Consider the following 24,000-nt stretch of genomic DNA (forward strand, 5'->3'; position numbering starts at 1 on the left):
TAAGCCAAAAGGAAGCAAGTAATAAGAGAAAAAGGAGCATAAAACAGGTGAGACAAATATTAAGTTGATAGAATCCAAGTATAGTTGTTACTGCATTAAACATAAGTTAAATACTCAATGTAAAGACAAAGATTTTTTATTTTATTTTATTTTTCAGTTACAGTTTACATTCAGTGTTATTTTATATTAGTTTTAGGTAAATAGCATAGTAGTTAGGCAATCATATACTTTACAGTGTTCTCCCTGATACTACCTGATACCATACATAGTTACAATATTATCGACTATATTCCCTATGCTGTATTTACATCCCTGTGACTATTTTGGTTTTTTGTTTTTTGTTATCCTTTTCCATTGCTTTTCAGAGAGAGGGAGAAAGGAAGAGAGAGAGAGAGAGAGAGAGAGAGAGAGAGAGAGAGAGACATCAATGTGAGAAAGACACGTGGATTAGTTTCCTCCCGCATGTGCCCTGGCTGGGGCGGGGGATTAAGCCTGCAACTGAGGTATGTGCCCTTGGCCAGAATCAAACCCAGGACCCTTCAGTCCGCAAGCCAATGCTCTAACCACTGAGCCAAACCGGCTAGGGTCCTGTGACTATTTTGTAACTACAAATTTGTACATCTTAATCCCTTCACCTCTTTCACCCAGCATCCCCCAAACCCTTCCCCCCTGGCAACCATCAGTCTGTTCTCTGTATGAGTCTGTTTCAATTTTGTTTACTTATGTATATTGTTCTTTAGATTCCACATAGAAGTGAAATCATATGGTATTTGTCTTTCTCTGATTTATTTCACTTAACATTAATACCCTCTAGATCCATCCATGCTGTCACAAATGGTAAGATTTCACTCTTTTTTTATGGCCAAGTAATATTCCATTGTACTTAAGTACTGCCACTCATATGTTGGACACTTGGGTTACTTTCATGTCGTAGCTATTGTAAATAATGCTGCAATGAACATAGGGGTGCATAAATTCTTTAAAATTAATGTTTTGGGTTTCTTCAAATACATACCCAAAAGTGGAATTGCTGCATCATAAGTCAGTTCTATTTTAATTTTCTGATGTAACTTTATACTGCTTCCCACAGGGGCTGCACCAATCTGCATTTCCACCAACAGTGCATGGGGGCTCCCTTTTCTTCACACCCTCGCCAACACTTGCTTGTTGATTTATTGATGATAGCAATTCTGACAGGTGTGAGGTGATATCTCATTGTAGTTTTAATTTGCATTTCTCTGATGATTAGTGACATTGAGCATTTTTTTCCTGTCTATTGGCCATCTGTACGTCCTCTTTGGAGAAGCGTCTATTCAGGAAAACTACGATTTTTCAGACTGATAATAAAGTCAAAGCCAGCTGTTTCCTGCTTTTAAGAAGCATACTTTAAAAAATAAGGTTGCAGAAGATTTTAAAATGAAAATACTAATTAAAATAAAGGTTATATATTAATTAGAAAAGGAGACTTTTAGATAGAAAATATTACTAAAGATATTTCATGAAAATAATCCTGTCCTCTTCACCTTTCTGTAAGACTCTATAAGGCTCTTAAATCTAGTGACTAGCCTGGCACCCTCTATAGGTGTCTCAGCCCTGCATACTCCTTTTCAACAGCGCTGAACTTGTCAACTAGTTGGAATTATTCCTAAGTCTGTGCAGCCAGTTTTTCTGTGAGCTGCTTTTCAAGTCTTTATAAAGTTGATGTAATGGATTGCACAAATTTGAATATAAATATGAAACTCACCAATAATCAGATGATAGGTGAACACACCACTATTCCCCACTGGAGGCTGTGAAAAGTGAGCTGTGGACTCAGGTCATTGGGCAGTAGCTCCATCACCACCTCACCCAGCTTCCCAAGGATCAGCCCATAGCTAAGCTCTGCAGGGGACCGCGGCCCCTCCATGGGACTGACCCACCACAGGGCTCTGCCCAGTACCCATGGGTCTACCAGACACGAGAAACCCAGAAACACCCAACAGTCCACTTGGATTGGAACCCAACCAGCAACAGGTAGCCTGACTTTGAATTGCTCAGTTATATTGCTGTTGGGGGGACAGGAGGAGTGATTTATAAATAAAATATGCTTCTCTAGAAAAAGAAGTATGGAAAACACTAATTAAAATAATTTCTATACTAGTATTCAAAAAGGTTTTTAGATAGGAAGCATTACTAACTCATAAAGGGGACATTTTATAAAAATAAGTGTCAATATAGTGCAAAATTATTTATTCCAAAGTTGTATGCACTTAACAGTACACCTTTAAAATATGTGAAGCAAAAAAATACATAAGTCACTAAAAGAAGAAATAGATGAATGCAGTTACCAACAGGAGATTTTATCTTACGTCTCTCAGTAACGTAAAGAATAAGCAAAGCCAGAAATCAGTAAATATAGAAAAGATCCGGACAACCTGATTAACAAACTTGATAGAACTAACATATAAAAACACAGAACCAAACAGCACCAGAATACTTTTTATTTTGAAGACACGGGGAACATTTGCTATATGGCAGGCCATAAAACAAGTATCAACAACTTTCAAATAACAAAACGGATCTCGTAAATTACCTGAAACATTTAAGAGGAATAAAAAGAACAAATCTTACAGAAATTCTTCCAAAGAAAGAAAAAAAATGCACACAGCATACGTTTAGCGGAGTCCTGACGCCTCTGCGTGTTATGTGCCACTGAGGCGGCCCCAACTCCTGGCAACCCTATGAACGAGTGATGTCCCCAGTGTCCTGTGCTCACACCCCCACTCCGCCCTTAGAGAGCCACGCTATGGCTTCATTTATGGAGCCAATCCAACTCAAATTTGGTCTTTCTCTTTTCCTACTGCCTTCTATTTCCCCCAGCATTATTGTCTTTTCCAAAAACCGTGTCTTTTCACGATGTGCCTAAAGTAGGACAGCTTCAGTTTTGTCATTTTTACCTCCAGTGATGTTTTAGGCTTAATTTGCTCTGGGATCCAATTGTTTGTCTTTCTAGCAATCCAAAGTATCTGTAGGGCTCTCCTCCAACACCGTATTTCAAATGAATCAATTTTTTTCCTATCAGCCCTTTTCACTAATTTTTGCATCCATAACTAGTAATTGAGAATACAGGGTCTCTAATGATCCATCTTTGCTTTAGTGATCTTTTTTTTTTAATCCTCACGTGAGGATATGAGGGTTTGTTGTTGTTGTTGACTTTGAGAGAGAGAGGGAGAGAGAGAGAGAGAAACATCGATCAGTTGCCTCCCACACACGCCCAGACCAGGGATCAAATCTGCAACCTTTTGGTGTATGGGACAATGCCCCCAACCAACTGAGGCACCTGGCCAGGGTGTCTTAGTGATCTTTCCTAATTCTTCCACTGTTACCCTTCCAAGTCTCAGCCTTCTCTTGATTTCTTGGCTGCAGTCTCCATTTGAACTGGTAACTGAACCAAGTTAAGGAAAATCTTTAACGATTTCCATATCTTCATTGTCTATGTTAAAGTATATTTCTCCGTTGTCATGACTTTTGTCTTCTTTCACTTTCATCAGAAGTCATTTCAAAGCATTGCTACTTTCTGCCAATAAGACAGTGTCATCTGCATATATTAAGTTATTGATATTTTTTCTACCAGTTTTCACTCCTCCTTCCTCTGAGTCTAGCCCAGTTTTTCATATACGTTCTGTGTACAGATTTTTAAAATGGGGAGATAAAACGCACTCCTGTCAGACATCTTTACCTATAGGAAATTGTTTTGTCTCTCCATATTTTGTCCTGACAGTGGCCTCCTATCCACAATACAGGTTATGCATCACGACAATCAAGTGCTGAGCACACCCATTTCTTTCAGGGCAACCCACAGGTTTTCATGACCCACGCGATCAAAAGCTTTACTGTAGTCCATAAAACAGACTAACTTCTTTCTGAAATTCTTGGAGGCACTCCAGTATCCCACAAATGTTTGAAATTAGATGTTGAGTGCCTCTTCCTTTTCTGAATTCAGCTTGAACGTCTGGCATTTCTTGCTCCGTAAATGGTAGAAGCCTTTGTTGCATCATGTTGAGCATTCCTTTGCTTGGGTGGGAAATTAAAGCAATGGTCCTATGGTTACTGCACTCTTTGGCATCTCCTTTCTTGAAAACATGGGAGGTATACTGAATGTTTCCAATCTGCAGGCGACTGTTTTGTTTTCCATATTTGCCGACACAGTCTTTTAGGATTTTGACAGATTCCGTCTCTGTAGCTTGAAATAATTCTATCGGTACCCATCAATCCCTGGTGATATATTTCTGCCCGATACTTTCAGGGCAGAACCAGAATTAAAGGGTCTTCTTCATAGGAATCTTCTTCAAAGGCATCTGGCATCCTTTTGTCTCTTTTGTGTAGACTTTAAGTCTGCCATTTCCACCTTCCTTGTATTTTCTCCTGGTCAGATAGCGTGCTTCCTTGGTTATTCAGCCCGCCTTCATCTAGGTCTGAATTTCCCTTTTATGTCTTGAACCTTCTTTTTTTTTTTTTTTTAATATATCTTTATTGATTTCGGAGAGAGGAAGGGAGAAAGGGAGAGAGATAGAAACATCAAATGACAGAGTCATTGATCGGCTGCCTCCTGCACTCCCTACTGGGGATCGAACCCGTAACCCAGGCATGTGCCCTGACCAGGAATCGAACTGTGATCTCCTGGATCCTAGGTTGATGCTCAACCGCTGGGCCACCCCCGGCCAGGCTTGAATCCTCTGATAGAGATGTCTTGTTGAGAAGCCTACAAAACATTTATACCAAAATCTGATAAGGGCATTATAAGAGAGTAAAATAATATGCTCATGAACATAGAAGTAAAATTTATTACTAAAATTAGCAGATGTGATCTAGGAAAAAAACATAAAAAAGATAACACATCATGACCAAGTTGGGCTTATTTCAGGAATGCAAGGGTTTAACATTCACAATCTAATTACCATAATTCACCACATTGACAGAAAAAGAGGGGAAAATCATATAATTATCTCTACAGATGCAGAAGAAAAGCATTTTATATAACTAAACACCCATTTATTAAGAAAATTCCTAACAAACTAAAAGGAACTCTCATAATCTGATAGCAAATAGTTCTACATCTTACTTAAGGTGAAATATTTAAAGTTTTCCTCCTAAGATTGGGAAGGAGACATGAATGTCTGTTGTCACCACATCTTTTCAATGTTCTATCCAGGACAAAAAAGGCTAAGGAAGGGAAGGGATGGAAAGGAAAGGAGTAAAACTGTCATTATTTACAAAGAATATGCTTGATAATAGGAAATAAAAGATAATATGCAAGTATTAGAATTAATAAATGAACTTAGCAAGATTGCTGGAAAGATTAACATAAAAAATCAATTTTAGGTATCAACAAACAATTGGAAAATTAAAAAATTTTAAAGATACCATTTACAACAGTAAAAACTTAATGAAAGATGCACAAGACCTCTACACAGAAAACTGCAAAATATTATTTAGAAAAACTAAAGAAGACCTAAATAAATGAAGGAATATACCAGGTTCATGTATTAACAGACTCAAAATCCACAAATCTTCAATATGGTAAAGATACCAATTCTCCCCAAAATTGATCTACAGTCAAACAAAATTCCAGAAAGTTTTCTGCATACATTCACTAACTAAACTTTATATGTAAATCCAAAGGATCATTCATAGGCAAGACAATCTTAAAGAAGAAAAAGTTAGCAGACTTACAATATCAAATACCCAAGCTGATTCTAAAGCTACCATAATTAAGACAGAGTAGGGATCGCTGGAAAGACAGACAAACAGATCAATGAAACAAAACAGAGAGTCCAGGAACAGATTCACACACACACACATCCAAAAGTGACCCTGCAGTGCAGCAGAGAAGGGATGATATTTTCAATAAATGCTGCTGTGTTGATGGGATATCCACAGAAGGAAATGATCCTGACCTCTACCCCACACCATTCAAAGGAATGAATTCCCAGTGGATTTTAGATCGAATGAGAGAAGTGAAACAATAAAGCCTCAAGAATAACGCACAGTCTGGCAGTGTTGCTAAGTGGTTATTGCTTCCCCTGCCCACCAAGGGGTGGAGGATTAGAGTCCTGGTCAAGGGTACACACCTGAGTTTGGGGTTTGCTCCCCACCTACCAGTTGGGGCACGTGCTGGAGGCAACCAGCGGATGTGTCTCCCTCACATCGATGTTTCTCTCTCCCCCCACCCTCTCTGTCTCTCCTCCCTCCATTCCACTGTCTCTGAAAAACAATGGGGAAAATATCCTCACGTGAGGATTAACAAACAAACAAACAAAAGAATAACGCATAATATCTTCATGCCCTTGGGGTACACAAGTATTTCTTAAACAAAATCCTAAATGCACCAAACTTAGAAGAAATTTTTGATAAATTGGACTATTTCATAAATATAATGTGGAGTAAAATAAGCCAGACCTAATAAAATTTGATGCGTGATATTATATTTACAAAGTTCAAAAACATGAAAAATTAACACATATTAATAGTAGGTAGGATAATAGTTGTATACTTAGAGTCATTCTTGTGAGATGCCCAGAACAAAAGAAATCTGACTCAACATAAGTTGACATCACCAATTCCAGCTCCTAAAAATTACCAGTAATTTGTACCTGGCATTGCCTAGCCAAAATAAAAGATTTACCTTCCATCTTCCCTAGGTTTCCCTTTACATTAAACTGGAGGGAGAAAGGAATAACAGAAGGAAGGGGGAGGGAGAGAGAGAGGGGCGTGTATATAATACTCTGTATTTTTTAGTCTTTCATGTGTATTTGCTTCTCCAAATCAAATTGTAGTTATTACGAATTTCATTTTATGTCTTAAAAATCTTTTTTAAGCTGTAAAAGAAACAAAACAAAAATGTAAAATATAGACCTTGCCCATATAAATTTATAATTGCACAAAGCATAAGTGAATTAGGAAGTAGAAACCTGACATACAAATAAAATACCAAAATAATGGCATAAGAAAGTTTATGATATTGTACCCAAAATGATCACTGGAGCATAAACACTGGAGATTAGAGAGGAGATACAGGGTGTACTCGGAGGTAGCTTTTTGGGAGATGAGCTTGAAAATTTTACTTAGAGGTACAAGGGTACAGCCTGCTAGTTGCCTCCCAATATTTATTTCCTAATTCTTACTTTTTTAAAATGAAAAAAACCCACCTGATTTTATTTGAGGCGGCAGTCTGCAAAATTGTCTCCATTTTCCAGCTTATCTGACAGCTAGTGTGACCAGGTAGTTAAGTCCTGTATGGCAAATTGTAAGCAGAAGAGCTGTATGAGATCTCCAGGAAATATTCTAAAAGGAAACTGCCTCCACCAAGCAGTGTGCCCATTCTGCCTTTTCCCACTTCCTTCTTTCTCTGGTATATGGATGTGATATCTGGTACTCCAACAGCCACCTTGGACCGTGAGGAAGAGAGGAAGGAACCAACCATGGAGTTTCTACACAAACACTAGGCAGCCTGCCTTTGAACTTCTTTTCCTGAGAGAAAAACTGACCCTATGCATATCATAATATGTAGATGATCCTAGTGCTAGCTAGCTTAGGCAGACAGAACTTTCTATTCAGGTATTAAAACAAGGTATACATTGGGTGGTGTGAAGGCTCATACCAGCTCACAAAAGCCAATTGTTTAATTTTCAGAAATGTCTGTGAACTGGTGTTAAATACTTATACTTAAAAAAATAAAACTATATAAATGTAAAACTAAATGAATTATTATATCAAAAATGAAGGTAATAAATACTAAAAAACTCACTATTTCCTAATTATTTTTATGGCCTTTTATTATTATCTATGCCCTTAAGGTTCTACTTGCCTGGTAGAAATATTTCATAGCAGTGCATTACTATACATTTCTTTCTAAGTCCACATTCTGTGATTTCATGTTGGCAGCTTGAAACATATTTTCTAAAAAAAAAATAAATCAAACACTAATAGATATCTACTAATTATTACATATGGCAGGAGAGAAGAGAGTAAAAGAAGAGAGGAGATGGAGATTAAAATGAGAATTCCCTGATTGTACTGTTTTATATACTTTTGACTGAACTATATAAATGTTTTATATACTTTAAAAATTATCAAATTTTTAAAAATATAATTTCTAAAATTTGAAAACAAATGGAAACCTATAATTCCAACTGTGTATCAAACTGATAGCATAACCACACAAGGAAAATAATTATTTCAAGTGACTTTCAAACACAGTAATTTGACTATATATCCCTTGGGGGATATACCCTAGGGATAAAAGAACCACAAAGAAATCTTAAGCTGCATTCAGTGGTTTTATTATTAGAAGGAATATTGATATTGCTTTTTAAACTATTATATGTACATTTAAGATTAGGAAATAAATACACAAATTAATGTCTTTAAGAACCAAGATTTTCAGAGTAAGGAAAAAAATGATACACAGTAAATCAAAGAAGTTTAATCAAAACTCTGTAATCTTAAATTTGAATTGGTTCACACCCATTAGAATGACTACTATTAAAACAAAGGGGAGCCCTAGCCGGTTTGGCTCAGAGGTTAGAGCATTGGCCCTTAGATGGAAGGGTCCTGGGTTTGATTCCAGACAAGGGCATGTATGTTGGTTGCAGGCTCGATCCCCAGCCCTGGATGGGGACCATGCAAGAGGCGACCAATCGATGTCTCTTTCTCTCCCTTCTACTCTCTCTGAAAAGCAATGGAAAAAATTTCCTTGGGTGAGGATTGTTTCCAACTGAGCTGGGATGAGCAGCCCTTTGGCATTTTTTTGGTATAAACTTCTAGAGGTAGAATGGTTGAGTTAAAGAATATAGACACTTTTGATGGGAAATGTTACAAATTGTCTAATTATCCTCAGACAAGTCATAGCATTTTCTAGGACTATCAGCAGTGTGTGACACTACCCATTTCTCCATACCTTCTCCAAGTTTACAACTTATAATGTTAAAATTATAAATTTTATAATTGTGAATTTTAAAATATTTTATGTTAAAATATCTTTATTCAGCTGGTAAACAAACATTGGTTTAAATTTTCATTTAGTTGACTACCAGTGAGACTGGAAATTGTTTCATATATTTCAAATATGTATTGACCATTTGTGTTCATTACTTTAAATAGTACCTTCAGATAAGGGAACAGGTTCAGAAAAGTTAAATGACTTGTTCAAGGACACACAGATTCTAGGAAGCAGATAACTTTTTTTTCACATTCTGAAATGAAATGGGATTGCTCCTCAGTTTGTCAGAGTGAGCAATAAAGCCTACAGAGCAAAGTTCTGTTGAATCCAAGAGTTCAAGGACATCTAACTAATATATAAGTCTCTTCAAGCCAAATCATCTTAATAAAATATTGCTTGGAGAATTATTATGAAGATTTAATGAACTACAGTTCTTTTACTCTTTAATTTATCAGTCTGAGATAAATTAAATCCAGATCAAGATTGGAAGAGAAAGAAGAGACTGTTACAAAAGAGTGTCTGAATATTCTGACAGCATCCTTCTTACCATCCATCGGTCATGAATGGCTGCACAGTTGTAGATGCTGAAGGAGACGCTAGTACCCTGTGACCTCCTTCTCCCCATGAAGACCCCAGGAGGGCAAAGCAATCAACTGAATATGTTTTATGATGGTAGAATGCAACCAGCAAACTATTTCTAGAGATGCTCATAAACTGAAACTTGACTTTTTGTTTGAGTGCCTTTTTTCATTTCTATCCCAATGGATATGTAAAGCCAGGCTCTCACCTCCTGCTTTAACCTTGTGTGGCAAAGCCAAAGACTCCTTTTTTAAATAATTAACAAAAGAGTTTATGAGTCAACAATAATAAAAGAAAAAGAATAACAATAAATGAAATGCCAGAGTTACTGATATGTTTAAAAAAAATTTTTTAAAGCACACTGGCCAAATGTAATCTAGTAAGAATTGACCAGAGATCTATATCAGCAAGAGGAAGGAATTTGAGGGACCTGGAAAAGAGAGATGTTAACATTCTTTTGGAGGGGTAAAACTCCTAACAATTCTTTCTATTTGGCTTTAAATTCTTATCCCAGGAGAGTGAAGTGTTTGTTTTTATTTTTTTTAAATATATCTTTATTGATTTGAGGGAGAGGAAGGAAGAGGGAGAGAGAGAGAAACATCAATGATGAGAGAGTCATTGATCGGCTGCCTCCTGCACACCCCCGACTGGGGATCGAGCCTGCATCCTAGGCATGATCCCAGACCCGGAATCAAACCTCGATCTCCTGGATCCTAGGTGAACTGCTCAGCCACGCCCGGCGGGACAGAAGAGTGAAGTTTTTGTTCCAGAAACTGAGTGCTCAAGTTTCCCTCAGAAAGAGGGAAATGCCTGTTAACACATGTCCAATTGGAGATCATTTGTGTTCATGACTATCCCAGGCCAATAATAAAAAAAAGAATAACAATAAATGAAGTGCCAGAGTTACTGATATGTTTAAAAAAAAATTTTAAAAGCACACTGGCCAAATGTAATCTAGTAAGAATTAACCAAAAATCTGTATCAGCAAGAGGAAGGAATTTGAGGGACCTGGAAATGGGGCCTGGGATGCGGGCTCCATCCCCAGTCGGGGGCATGCAGGAGGCAGCATCAAGTAAAAGAGTAAAATTTAAGCACTAGGGGTCTCCACTCTACCCCCTCCCCAAAGCGATGCTTCCTTGACCATTTCTTGTTTTAAGCAGAGAAATCATAATTAGGTGCCAGAAGCAGCAATGGAGACAGAAATTCAGTCACTGCCCCATAAAACGCGCGCAGTTTCCACTGGAGCACAGCACGTTCGGACACCTTAGTGTCTCCTGGATATGCACAGCTGGATTCTTGAAGATCCTGCATAACGTAAAATTCACGTAACTCAAGAGTAATTTTCCCATAACAATTCTGTATTTGTTCCTTATATAAGAGGCAGAGGTTTAAGGCACGGATTAGTGCGTTTAGCTCGAGTCAGATTACCTAGTCCAGTCCTCGCTCCTCTTACTAATGAAGAGAACTTAAGCAAGTCACTTAACCTCTTTTTGACTCAGACGCCTCAGCTGTAAAATGAAGATAATGAAAATACAAACATCTCGCCTGACTGACTCTTCAAAGGGCCCCATGAGGTAGCAATAGTCCCTACCTCACTAAGCTTGAGGGAGCCCTAATGAGTTAATATGTGTAAAGCAGTTAAAAAGATGCCTAGCACATAAGTGCATTAGAACTGTTTGCTTATTAATTATTTTTTATTATCAGCTAAAGCAGAACGGCCATGTAGCAATAGCATAAATGGAGTTTATCATTCACTTGGCCCACTCACTTTGAACTTTTTAGATTCCTGACTTTTATTTTTAACTTAGGAGATTTTCATTATTTCAAAATGAGTGTATATATTTAGGCTTTATTTACCTTTTTACATTGCACTATTTTAAATTTGCATAATTTAAATAAGCATAAAACAAATAGGCCCTATATGGGCTTTAGGTGTGAACGTGCAATAGATTAAAGGTTCGTTGCAATTCTAAAGGGCAATTACTACTGATCAATATGCAAGTGCTCTTGTAATTCAGAAGGGATTAAGGGTATACAACAACAGGCAGGCAACAGAGAGAGGAAGCTAGAAGATGCCTGCCCAGGTTGACTCCAAGTAAAACTAGTGATAACACTTCCTGTATGCCAGGCACTGGTCTAAGTCCCTTTTTAAAAATATATATATATATTTAATTTTATTGATTTTTAGAGAGAGACATCTATCGGTTGCCTCCCGTACATGCTCCAACCGGACGTAAATCAAACCTGTAGCCAGGGTATGTGCCCTGACCAAGAATCAAACGGGCCACCTTTTGGTGTAGGTGACAACTGAGCCACATTGGCCAGGGCTGGTCTAAGTGTTTTATACACATTATATTCAATTCTTACAATACCCCCATGAGATAAATACTATTAATGCCCCCATTTTACAGGTACAGAAATTGAGACACAAAATATTTAAGCAACTTGCCCAGGTCACCCACCTGGTAAGTGGTGGTGCTAAGATTTAAACCTAAATATTCTATCCCTAAAACCCAGATGTAGTTGTCTTACTACACCTCAAAAAGTTATGATGTAAAAGTTCATTTTATGTTCTTCCACTTTTTTCTCTCTTCAGGGCCTATTTACTTCTTAAATACTGTCCTACCCACAACTGTAATGGACATGGATATGCTAAATAAACGCTTTGGAAAATACATCCCCCAAAGATGAGCATTGTTAAAATTTTGGTGTATTTCCTTCTAGGCGTTTTTCTAAGTTCATGGGTTTGTTTTACATAGTTGTGATCATATTGTACATACAATTTTAATCTTCCTTTCTTCCTTCACAATATTTTAATATGTGCTTTAGAAAGTTCATAAACTTCCTTCATATAGGCTGCATAATGTACTGTTACGTGCAGTTCCATAATATATCTACTATTCCTTTCATGTTGGACATCTGAGTACTTCCATCTTTTTTAGTGTGAGATGAAAATCTTTGTCCCCTCTTTCTTGATAGTTTCCCTTTTCCTAACATTTCTTCATATATTCCTCAGCACACAATGACCTTGATATCCTTCTATCTTTCCTTCTCTCAAAATTTACTTTCTGGACTCAGGAGGGGGTGGGGGGGTGGAATGGATTAATGGGGGGGGCATCTGTAATACTTTCAACAATAAAGATAAATAAATAAATAAATAAATAAATAAATAAATAAATAAATAAATAATAGATTTTCTTTCTGGAAGGGAGCTGGTAAACTCATTCATACTAAAGTGTATATGGCTTGTAAGCTTACTTTATTATCTCTTCAAAGATACTTTTATCCATTTAAGCCAAAGGAATGAAGCTCTAATTGTGGGATTTTAGTCATCAGAAAATCTATCTGGCGAGATCCTCCAACCTTCCCAATCAGAGAGTAGACTCCACAATAGAAAGAGGTTCAGGGCTCACTTAATGTTAGTAAATCTGAAGAGGAGGTGGTCTAGAGCTGTGAAGGTGGTGATGTGAAAAGAGGGACTTTCTATAAGCAACGGTGAAAAAACTGGATAGAAGGAAGAAAGTCAGAAGACTCGCCCAGCCACGCAGGGGGCATTCCGTACCACTTACCGAGCTCTGTTTGCCTTTCCAGTCCTTCTGGCCTTTGCGAGGGGCCCCGCCCACTCATCAGAACCTCTTGGTCTTCATTCCTCTGCCAAGTCTCACCGTGTGGAGGCCCTTCTGAGCCACAGAGCCCTTCGCAAGGAACAAAAGAGAAGTTCTAAGAGGGCCCATTCCAAGCCCTGTGTTCACAGGCGATCTTGCTGGACTTTCACCTCCCGCGACTCAAGGGCAGTTAATAATCCTGGGGCGGGGGGAGCAAGGTGGTCAGAGGCCTCACGTGAAAGTTCACAGTCCTGTGCTGCCCCCCAGCCAGGTGTCTTTCTTTCCCTCCTCCCAGAGGCTGCGCGGGGCAGCACAGGGGACCCAAGGCAGAACCCAGTTTCCCCCCAAGGCTCCCTACCCGAAAGGGCATCGCGTCCTCCGGGGAGGTGCTGGTGGCGGCTGGCGCGGAGAAAGGGGACCGAAGGGGTGTGCAGGGTAAAGGCCAAGCCAAAGGGGTCAACGGCTCCTCCCGTTCTGGATTACCGAGAGGAGGGAGCCCGAAACGCGGAAACCTAGCCGGCCCAGCAAGAAACAAACCGGCGAGACGCTCCAAGGAGGGCAGGGCGGGCGCCGCGCCCGGGGGACCGGCCGCCCCTCGGCTCCCGCGCCGGGCAGCGCGCGCTCCCACGCCTGGTCCGCCGGGACCGCGGGCGCACCGCACACGCACCTACCCGCCTCCTGCTCGCCGCCCCGCCCTCCTCCTCGCTGGTTGGCACGCGCGCCGCACAGCGCCCCGGCGGCGGGAGGGGCCGGGCGCGCCCGCCACGCATATTCCCCGAGCTGAAGGCGCGGCGCGCAATCTCGGGTGGCGGCGGCAGGACAGCGGCAGCGGCCGGCGCGCACCGTCTCCCCGACGCTCCCGCATCCCGCCTCCAGTGCGCCGCGGAACCGCCCGCGGTCCTGCGGCCCCGACGCGCACGGCCGAGCTCCGCGCACAACAGCGGCCGCCGCGGCCCCAAGCCCACCGCCCACCATGAAGAAAGCGGCGAGGAAGGGCTGCGACTACAAGCGCTTCCTGAAGAACAACTGGCTGCTGCTCTCCACCGTCGCCGCCGTGGTGCTGGGTGAGCCGCGCGGCGGGTGGGCGACGCGCGCAGCCTCACGCGCTCCAGCGCCCGGGCCGCGTGCGGGGAGGGCGCGTGCGGGGGGGGGGGAGCGGGCGTTGGCGCATCCAGTGCCCGCGTCCCTCGGCGCCTTCTCGGTATCGAACCCCACGCGGGGGCTTCCCCCGACGAGCGTGTTGTTTTCCGCGTGCGAAGAACAAAGCTCCTTGGGGGCTCCCATTTGGGGGCTCCACCAACTGCCGGTCCCTGCGTTACCCACAATGATCAAAGGGATTTGGAGGGGGAAAGGGAAGCAAATAGCTCTCAGTTCTTCCCGAGTGGAAGCCAGCGTGCGTGCTCGTGTGTGTGTGTGTGTGTGTGTGTGTGTGTGTGTGTGTGTGTATTTAATTGTATCTGCTCCCCAATTTGTGACCAGAGCCATGCTGCTCTGACAGATTGTGGGTCACGGTTCTCAGGGATGGCCAGCGCGGGAGGGTGGGTGTGTTGCCCTTGCTCACCATGGGCAGTGCCTGGAAAGGTGCCTTCGCAGGCAGCGGCAGGCACGACCTGCCCGCACCTGGGCTCTGAAAACCTGCCACATTCGTGCCAAATTCGGGGATTATGGGGGTGGGCAGAAGCGACCGAGGAGAACTCGGATTTCCCGGTTTCCCACCCTGCTAATGTGCAGGCACGGTCTCCCTGAACTTCCTTGCTCAGCACACACTGTTTTTCTAACGAAAATAATTTTTAAGTCGTATTTGCTTGTTTTTCAACAAAAATGCATTTAAGTGATTCCCTCCTGACAGGTCACCGGACTAGGTGGATGTCTGAGCCATTGCTCAGAGGTATGCGTTGTTCCTGTTTAGATTCTGGATTTCTGCCAGGCTGTTGTACAACTTGGGCTCTGGCATGCTCCTCTTTGGGTTGGAGCCATGTCTCTTTCCTTTATTCTGTGAGCTCATACGGGTGAGGACACATAGCAGGTGAGACTCCTTCAGAGTCCCCACCTTCCGTTTGGAAACAGAAGCTGGGTTTGCGGGGAGGAGTGTGGGGGGAGCCTGTCCCTCTCCCAACCTCTTGCACCTGCCTCTGCCTCTGCAGCTGCTGCCCCCCCATGTAACCCCCCAGATTTGCTCCTTTAGAACTTCGTGCAAAGTAAAGTCAGGTTTCTAGTAAATAAATAACACTCTTGAATTGCCTTAGCAGACGCCATTTGTGGGAGGAAAGGTAAGAAGTAGAGAACCAAGTCTTGACCGCTTACCTCTGCTGTACCTCCCCCTAGAAGGGCCACGTGGCTTTAGGGAAGATTTATGTTTCCCCACCATGTTTAAATGACAGATGCCACAAAGAAAGTTATTGGATTTTCCTGTGGCCAAATAGGTGAGATGGCCTTGACTGTTTTCCTCTGATAAGAGTCCAGAATTAATGTTAAGACTCAGTTTAAGGACAGTTTTCAGGGCTAATCCTAGGCTGGCATTCCCCTCCCAATTCCCTGTGGAAGTGGAATCCTGCCTTTTCAGCCACAGGGTTCTCCAGAGATACTCAGCTGTAAACCATGTGTGGCTGGTTTGGAAAGGATTTTGAGCACTTGTTCCCTGGCCTTTAGAACCTGTTGCTTAAATACATCCTTGGGGTGAAGAGGGATTGCCTGCCTATTTTGCAGACCTGGCACTTGGTTCTGATGGTCATTTTCCTCCAGTTTTAATGTGAGTGAGCCCAGGAGCTTGATTCAGAAAGGAAAACTACCATATAAAAATTGTAAGGGCCCAGCTGAAGTCGTCTTGGACATTTGCCCTTCCAGGAGCGCGCAGGGGAGTCCACTCTCCTAGTGTTTCTGCTCCTGGTCTGAGAAGTGTCCAGCCTAGGCTACCCCCAGTGTGCCCGTCGGTCACAGGCACTTCCTGGGGTCCCTTTTTTGCCTCTTTATTTGGAGCACTGGGCCTGTGTGGAAATTATACCTGTTTGTGTAGTCTGCACGAGCTCCTTTGTTTAACCAGGAGTGAAATTCCAGCCAATTTACAGCAGTGACGCTGAGTCCATCCATAAGCCCTTACTAGGTCATGATATTAAGTTTATTTTTATAATCTTAATTGATACAGAAAATCACAAACACTCTCATGAAGCTTCCTTTCTGGACCTTTTAGCATATGGATCTTAAAGAAGTAAGAACTCTTAAATTTATTAACTACTCTGACAGAATGTCGTTTTCTTATTATAGCCGCTGAAATGTTTGGTCCCTGCTGTAATTCAGTAGCCCTGACACATTAAAATATTTTGATTATTAAAATGAGGTACAAAAGTATGAACCATCTTAAAGCCTTTGATTTTTTCAAGACATCATATATCTTTATTAGGTGTGCAAGTTCCTTCTTTCCCTGGACAAGAAGATGCTAAATGCTAAACATTTCCTCAAATTCTTACGAGATAAGGGGACTGAATAGTTAAATAACCATCTTTGTTAATTTTGGTGAAAGCCTACAAGGTCCTAGAAATAATATCTTGGATTTTCAGAGGAGGGGCCTTTACGAAAACACCATAGGGAACAATTTTCATTGCTTTCATTGCAGTTCCTACAGGTGTTTCCCTCCTTCTATAGTATAGTAGAATGAACACAGACTCTAGAGTCAAGAGTGCTGGATTTCAATTCTGGCACTACTGGGCTCTACCATTTAGCCAAATATCTTATTAACTGGGATCCTCAATTTTCTTATCTGGAAAATAGGGATATTTGTCATGACCTTGTTTGTTATCAGGGTTGATTAAAATAACGTGAAAACAGACAGTTGTGTGGCTGGCACATAATAAGTACTTAATAAATGTTATCTTAAGGTAAATCTGAATAATTTGATTCTGAGGCAGTTATTATTTTCTTATGAAATAAAGTCACATGGTATATCTCCGTTCTGCCTAGTGTCTGCCCTATACTACAGAGTTCAAGGTAATTGGAGTGTTCTGATGACATGCTCTGTCTTGGGGAATACCGGCCTCCAGAGCATTCTTCTTTCTTTTTTTAAGGATATTTTTCTAAAAGGCTTAATCATTTTGTCTTGTGCCCCATAGCCTGATTCTTGGTTCGTTTAACTGGCAGAAACTCTGAGGGTAGAATTTTTTGTGCTTCCAGTGGGAGTTCTGCTCATGCGGAATGGCTGTGTACGAATTCCGTGCCAGAGCGTTCTGACTCAAGTCCCCCAGTAACGATCACATTGTGTATGGTGTTGGTAAAGCGCTCGTGGAATCCTCACCCCATTCACAGCATACAGCCCGATCTTTCTGTTCAGACAGGGTGTGCTTCATTTCAGTCATTTGGAAAATCTGATTTCTAGCTTACGGATTTTCAGGAAAGGAAATAGATGTTATTTACACGACAGAGCTGGCAAGCTTATTCATTCTGAACAATTTTCTTTGGCATGCCCAAGGAAGCAGTCATTTCTAGATTCAAATTCCATTGTCTAAAACCGAGAACCATTCCTTCATGTTCTTAGTAATGCCCTGGCCCCAGCCTTGCATCTGCTGCACTGGAGCTCCTGGAGTGTATATCTGGCAGTGCTCATTTGAGTCATGGGATAAGCTCTCTTGCTCTGTCTGTTTTTATGTGTCTGTGAAGCCCCTGAGGACAGGGGCAAACCACAGCTCAGGCTAATTCAAGGCCCAGCACATCACCTGCACAGAGCCTTTGGTGTCGCAGTGTTCAAAATGTGTTTTGTTATCCATGAAGCTCATTTGTTCTGGCAGGTCCCAGGCCTGGTACTGCTGGGCCTCTAATCACCTCAGCCTTGGAATATACCTGCAGTAATCAACCCTTAAATCATTTGTTCAACAAATATATATTGGGCACCTACTGTGTGCCAGGGACTGTTCTAGAGCTAGGGCACACAGCAGTGAACAAAACAATAAAAACCCCTGTCCTTGTGGAATTTATGTTCAAACGGAGAGAGGTAGGCAGTAAACTATAAGTGGGTAAAATACAACAGAGTATGTTAGATGGTCAGTGTACTCTAGAGTTACAAAGCAGGGAGGCGGCTGGGGGTGCAGTTTTAAATAGGGTTCTAGGGAAGGCTCTGCTGAGAAGGTGACAATTGACTTGAGACTGGAAAGAGGTGAGGGAACATGTGCACAGATATCTGGGGAGAATCCTGGCTTGTTTGAGAAAGACATAAAGTGGAGTGAGGAGGGATGGGTGAGGCAGGAGGCTAGGAGGGGGACAGAGCACTAGGATGGTGTAAGATCTTTTATTATAAGGACTTTGACTTTTACGGGGAGATGGGAAACCATTCAAAGGTTTTGAGCAGAGTGGTGACATGGTCTGGTTGTATTTTAATCAGCTCTTCCTGGCAGCTGTTTTGGCCACAGACTGCAGAGGCAAGGGTGGGAAAAGTGATACCCGTTTATGAGGCTAGTGCAGTTAACCTGTGTGTTTTACGTATTATACTTTTCTAATCTCATTTGCATCATGGCTAGTGAAATCTTAGGAAATGCTTATGAAAAGAAAAAATTTGCAACTATAAAGTAGGTGTTATATGGATGAGAAAACAGATTCAGTTAGTAACTGGCAACACCAGGTCTTCCTGTCCTTTCTCCTTCAGGCTGCTTCTCCTATACCTAGCTCCCCGTTTCCTGCTGACCCACCTGGGAGCCACGGTCCTCTGGCCGAGTGCCGCGTTGGGTGGGGAGTAAGGATTCTGTACCGTGCACCGAGACCGAGAAGGGGAAGCAGTGTGCCTCCACGGGACCCTCGGAGTTGCAGTGTGTGCCGTGGAGGGTCACTGCTCCAGTGGCATATGCCAGACTGATCAGCCAGGCTGGTCTCCACTCTGGGCTCAGACCTACCTCATCCCTCTACCCAGGAGGCTGCCCTGCTTTTCTTTCCACCTTCAAATTCTGCCCTTCCTACCTTCTAATTAAGGGACTCGGTGTGACTGGAGCAGAGAGTGCGATTGGGTGACATGGGAAAACAAAAAAAGCGAGGCTGCAGAGGTCAGGAGCCAGATCCTGGGGAGCCTGGAATGCCACACTGATGAGTTCAGACATGACCCTGAGGATTAATTAAGGTGGGCAGTGACACGGTTAGAGCTGTGCTTTAGAAAAGATCGTTGAGGTGGATGGATGTAGAAAGTGGATCCAAGCAGGGCAAACTGGCAGGTGGGGCAGACCCCCCCAGGGGATTACTGTTAAGGTCCAGGCAGGGGGCGATGGAGACCTCTGCTGGGTGGCAGCAATGGGAGTGGGAAGGAAAAGACAGCTGTGCAGTGTCTTCCGTGGGTTAACCTGGGGGGGCTTGGCTGGCTTTGGTCCGCAGGAGAAGGAGGTGGTGATCTCTAGCAAGAGAGGGAGTCCTGGAAGGGGCACCACCTTGGAAAGGACTATTATGCTCTCCCACTGTACAGCACCAATATCTACTTGGTATTTATTACTCTATAGTTAAACTTTATTCTTACCTGGTTGGTGTGGCTCAGTGGTTGAGCATCAACCCAGGAACCAAGAGGTCACCGTGTGATTCCTGGTCAGGGCACATGCCCAGGTTGCAGGCTCGATCCCCTGTAGGGGGCATGCAGGAGGGAGCAGATCGATGATGTTTCTATCTCTCTATCCCTCTCCCTTCTCTCTAAAAATCAGTAAAAACACATTTTAAGAATATATATATGTATTCTAATGTTTCTGCCTGTCTCACTGACCCATAAGCCTTTGAGGGAAGGATTTCTGTGCTGCTCTTCTCAATAGTCACATCACTTGTCACAATGCTGGTAGACTCAATGCATCGGTTGGATTGTTGAGTCATTTATGATCCAGAAAGTCAGTAAGATGTTCACGTTTATTCACTTGTTTATGGAGTGAATAAATGAGCTCAAAGTCTAACTTGAAAATAAAATGAGACCTTGAAGTAATGAGACTCTTAAAAGCTATGTAAGAAAGTATATCTGATAGTTAAACCCTCTGGGCCTTTGTTTCTTATCAGAAAGAAGAGAGGTTTAGATTGGCTAGAAGAGCAAAGAGGATTCCATTCATGTGGCAACTCCCATTTATAGGTAGTGGACTGTCTGGTGTGATGTGTTTGTTGAGAAAGGATTGGAAACAAAAGTTCGGAAATTGATTGCTGGTGTCTGTCCAAGGCTTGGGGTCAGGAAGTAGTGGCGTGTGTCCTTGCACACTTACTGACCTTGGGTTGGAAAGTTCCTTGGGGTTCCTTCTAGCTTTAAGATCATTTATCTCTGTGACTGTATAGTAATTCCTCAGCTCATTGCCAGGAGCCAGAGGAACTCTTCCAGAGGGAACTGAGGGAAGGCTAAAGATCATTACTGGAGGGTAAGGTGGCCTTGATGCTGAGTCAGTTGTTCTGCATTTGAACTGCTTGATCAGTGACTTGAGTATAATAATAGAAATTGTAGATGGGGCTATTCCCAGGGTAATGTTCTATATTAGGTTATTCATTAAAGTAGTAATGTGAGTTCAATAAACTTACGTTGTTTCTATATATGTATATGTATTTTACACGTATCTGCTTATGTACCTTAGAAAAAAAGGTCCTTTTAGCTGGCTTGGCCCAAGATCCACATAGTGAAGAATTAGGAAAAGAATTTTTGGCTTTGAGTGCCTATGCCTGGTGCTTTCATTTTGAAATCAGAACCCACCAGATTTAGGGAATCACTAAAAAGATTCTGGTTTTTGGTGGTGGTTCTATGCACGGCATGTGCGTCAAAGTCCATCAAACTAAAACCTCACACAAAATTATCTGAGTGAAAAATTATTTTAAGTGTTAGGCTCTGCACATCAGGGTTGGTATATACATTCTTAAACCATCTGTTGGAAGGAGTTTGAATGTAAATTGCTAAAGTGCAGAGAAAAAGGGAAAGGGGCTGTTGTGTGTATGTCTGTCTATTCAACTTTAGTACTCAGGAAAGAGAAGGTGGTTGATAAATACTCAATATCCTGTTAGATGTTGCTTAATCCGAGATACACTGTTTACAGATTTGAGCAGCAGACATGAAAAATAAAGGAAGCTTCAAATGAAGACGCAGATGTAGAAAATTATTGTGAGCTAAGTCAGGATGTGGTAGAGCTCATGTAGTCCCTCAGGTGGGTAAAAACCCTGGGTTAGCCAGACAAGGTGTAAATAAGTGGGATTATCATGTGAGCACTTGCTCATGTTAATTACTTGTGAGAAACCATGATTACCTTTAACAGATCTGAGACTGAAAATAAATGTCCTGTAGGGAGGGAGTCAGTGGCACACCTGGTGCCAGGGAAGCTCTGTTTGCCTGAGGAATTGCGGATCCCCCTGGTGTGGCTTGAGATCTGGGGTCACTTATACTGTGGGAACTCGAGCACTCTCGAAGAAAATGCACTCACTTTAGATGACATTGAGTGGCCCATTTAAACTCCGCTGCAGCAGTGTCTGTTAAAGTAGCAAGTGTTTCAATGGCCTTTCCTATTTTGGATGTTAAACATATGTCTAATAGAAGGCAGTATTGGAGACAGTATTATTAAGCCAATAATTCACTTTGGAGCTATAGTTTAGCTCACAGCTAGATTTAGAAGGAGGTAATTCATTATACTTGCTGAGGAAAGAGCCCCAAATTGCAACAAAGAGTGCTCTGTTGCAATTAGTGGCTCCACTGTAACACCTCTGTTAATGGAAAGGAAGTGTTTCAGTGACTCACTCCTTGCCAGAAATGTTGCTAACTCTGGGTTTGCACTGCCTGTTCCATTACCAGAGGTAGACTATTTCCTTTCCAGCAAATACTCCTGCACTTTCCGGGATGGATGGACCTAGTTCCGCTCATAGACACTCCTGGCTGTGTGTCCTGGATCATCCCTCTCCCAGGCCCAGCCCAACCGTGCGAGCTCAGGATGGTGCTCTCCACTCAGTCAGGATGGGAGGACACTGTGACCCATTTTCTACCTTGAGACCCTGAACCACACTGAGAAGATATGACCCTCTCACCAATCACGCCATGCTCAAGCTGAAGGCTTTGTTCCCAGGGCCCTTTCAGTTACAGAGTTCCTAACCGTGTCCACAGACCGGACAGTTGTCACAGCACATCTTCATGTGTCTAGGAAGGGTCCTGAAACTAGCATCATGTGCCTTTCTGCTAGGTCTGCATGTTGAAGCAAAAGTATGGCCTTTGGGACCAGAACTTCATTTCAGAAAGCACCTTAGAGTGATCCGTCCACACTGTGTGTTTACTCTTATAACTGCATTGAGGTAACTCTTTGGGCTCAGTGCTATAAGTTGGTTAAAACTACATTTAGTTACTCGACTAACAGGTAAGCCCTTAGAGAAGAGAGCTTAAATGAGATCGTATAATTAAATTACTTTTCTACCACTGTTGTATTGTTTGAGAGTTACCTGATTACCTATAACTCAATAAAGAATTAAGTCAACAAAAAAATGCATCATCGCCAGGAATGCTTAATGACAGAAAGCTTAATGTCCAAGCCTCTCCCATTACTGGAAAATAAACTGAGTTTGTTTAATTTCTCTGTGTATTTCATATACTTAATTGTTTTCTGGAGCCGCTTAACTACTTTATAGGTTTCAGATAAGATTCCCCAAATTATGAGACAATGAGGGAGACATTTTCCCTTTTGGAAAGTTCTTTCTCTTACGGTTAATCACGCATAATAGCTAATATTTATTGAGGGCTTACTATGAGGTTTATGCACATTTCTTTCCCGTTGGACCCTGAGCACAATGAGGTAGGAAGTTTACTTCTTCTACAGATGAGGGGACTGAGACTTATAAGGCTTAAGTTCTCCAGCTGAGGTCACAGTCAGAGCTGAGATTTATACCCAAGACTGTCTGACTCCAAAACTGAGGTTGTTAACCACTAAGCAAGGCTACTTCCTTCCTGCCAAGCCTTGATAGGCCTAACTGAAAGTTCAGACCATTCTTGCAGACTTCACTCTTGGGCAGTAGCTAAACAAAGTCTGTTATCTTCCCTCTTGCTCCATCCCTTCTGTCTCTTGGCTGGTCTTTATTCTGTCCCTCAACTTGGAGCATTCCTCAGCATTGGTCCTTTCCCCCAGTCTCCTACATAAACCTATTTGAACTTGTCTCATAGTCGCTTTCCCAGGATGTGTTTACTTTCCTATCTTAGTACTTTTGCTTGTGTGTTTCACTCACTGTTCTACCCATCCTTGAAGATGGATCTGATTTTTTTACTTTTATCATGTAGACTTCTCTGGCTACACAGTGGGAGATAATCTCCCTTTGCTGTGCTCTAATAACACTTTGTTTATATTCTCAAATCATACTGCGTTTACACCACAACTCCCAGTCCGGCCCTGGGCAGACATCGCTAATGGATTGCAGCCCTCTCTACCACGGAACTTTGTTATGGCCTCGGAATCCCCAAAACTATCCTCCAGACAACCACTGTTAATCAAAGGGAATTTCCATGTAAGATGAAAAGGATTGTCCCTTGCTAGGAAAATCTATTCATTTAGCATTCAATTAGGAGCTCAATTTAAATTGAACATGCATTGATGTTCCTGGTCAGAGATGCAGAGTTGAAGTCTGTGTTTTGTCCTGGTGTGTCAGAGGCCATACGTGCCCAGATATTAATCACACCAGCCCACATGTGGTAAGTGCTGTGAGGAAGCTACGCCGTGCCTCGCATTTTCAACTACAAGAGGTGGAACTGGGAAAGGGTCCTGAAGGATGCCAGGAATGGGCTTGAGCAGGTGTGCTGGGATTCCCGGGCCTGAAGATTGGAAAGATTAGGAAAGGTCAAGAGAAGAATAGGAGTACAGAGGCCTTTATCCGATCTTGTGTCCAGTTTCAGTCTTGTACGGA

The 24,000-nt window shown here is 42.1% G+C and overlaps 1 protein-coding gene and 1 long non-coding RNA gene across 3 annotated transcripts in view; one reads left to right on the plus strand and one right to left on the minus strand.

Moving 5' to 3' along the window:
* Positions 1–4,481: 4,481 nt before the first annotated feature.
* On the minus strand, positions 4,482–13,801 carry LOC308564175. The gene is made up of 4 exons (XR_013999903.1): positions 13,523–13,801; positions 13,129–13,254; positions 7,188–7,271; positions 4,482–4,741 (listed from the first exon to the last, which is right to left on the minus strand). It is a non-coding gene; the product is annotated as an uncharacterized lncRNA (long non-coding RNA).
* Positions 13,769–24,000, plus strand: part of SLC1A1 (solute carrier family 1 member 1) — a 70,599-nt gene continuing 60,367 nt past the window's right edge. Inside the window, exon 1 of one of the 2 annotated variants that reach the window (XM_081152006.1) lies at positions 13,769–14,228. In XM_081152006.1, the coding sequence (XP_081008132.1) occupies positions 14,138–14,228 (91 nt within the window). In that variant the 5' untranslated portion in view covers positions 13,769–14,137. The remainder of the gene's footprint in view (positions 14,229–24,000) is intronic. The other variant, XM_081152007.1, reaches the window with a different exon arrangement.

The sequence above is a fragment of the Miniopterus schreibersii genome (assembly GCF_964146895.1).
Source record: "Miniopterus schreibersii genome assembly, chromosome: 11".
In the NCBI taxonomy this organism is placed as follows: domain Eukaryota; kingdom Metazoa; phylum Chordata; class Mammalia; order Chiroptera; family Miniopteridae; genus Miniopterus; species Miniopterus schreibersii.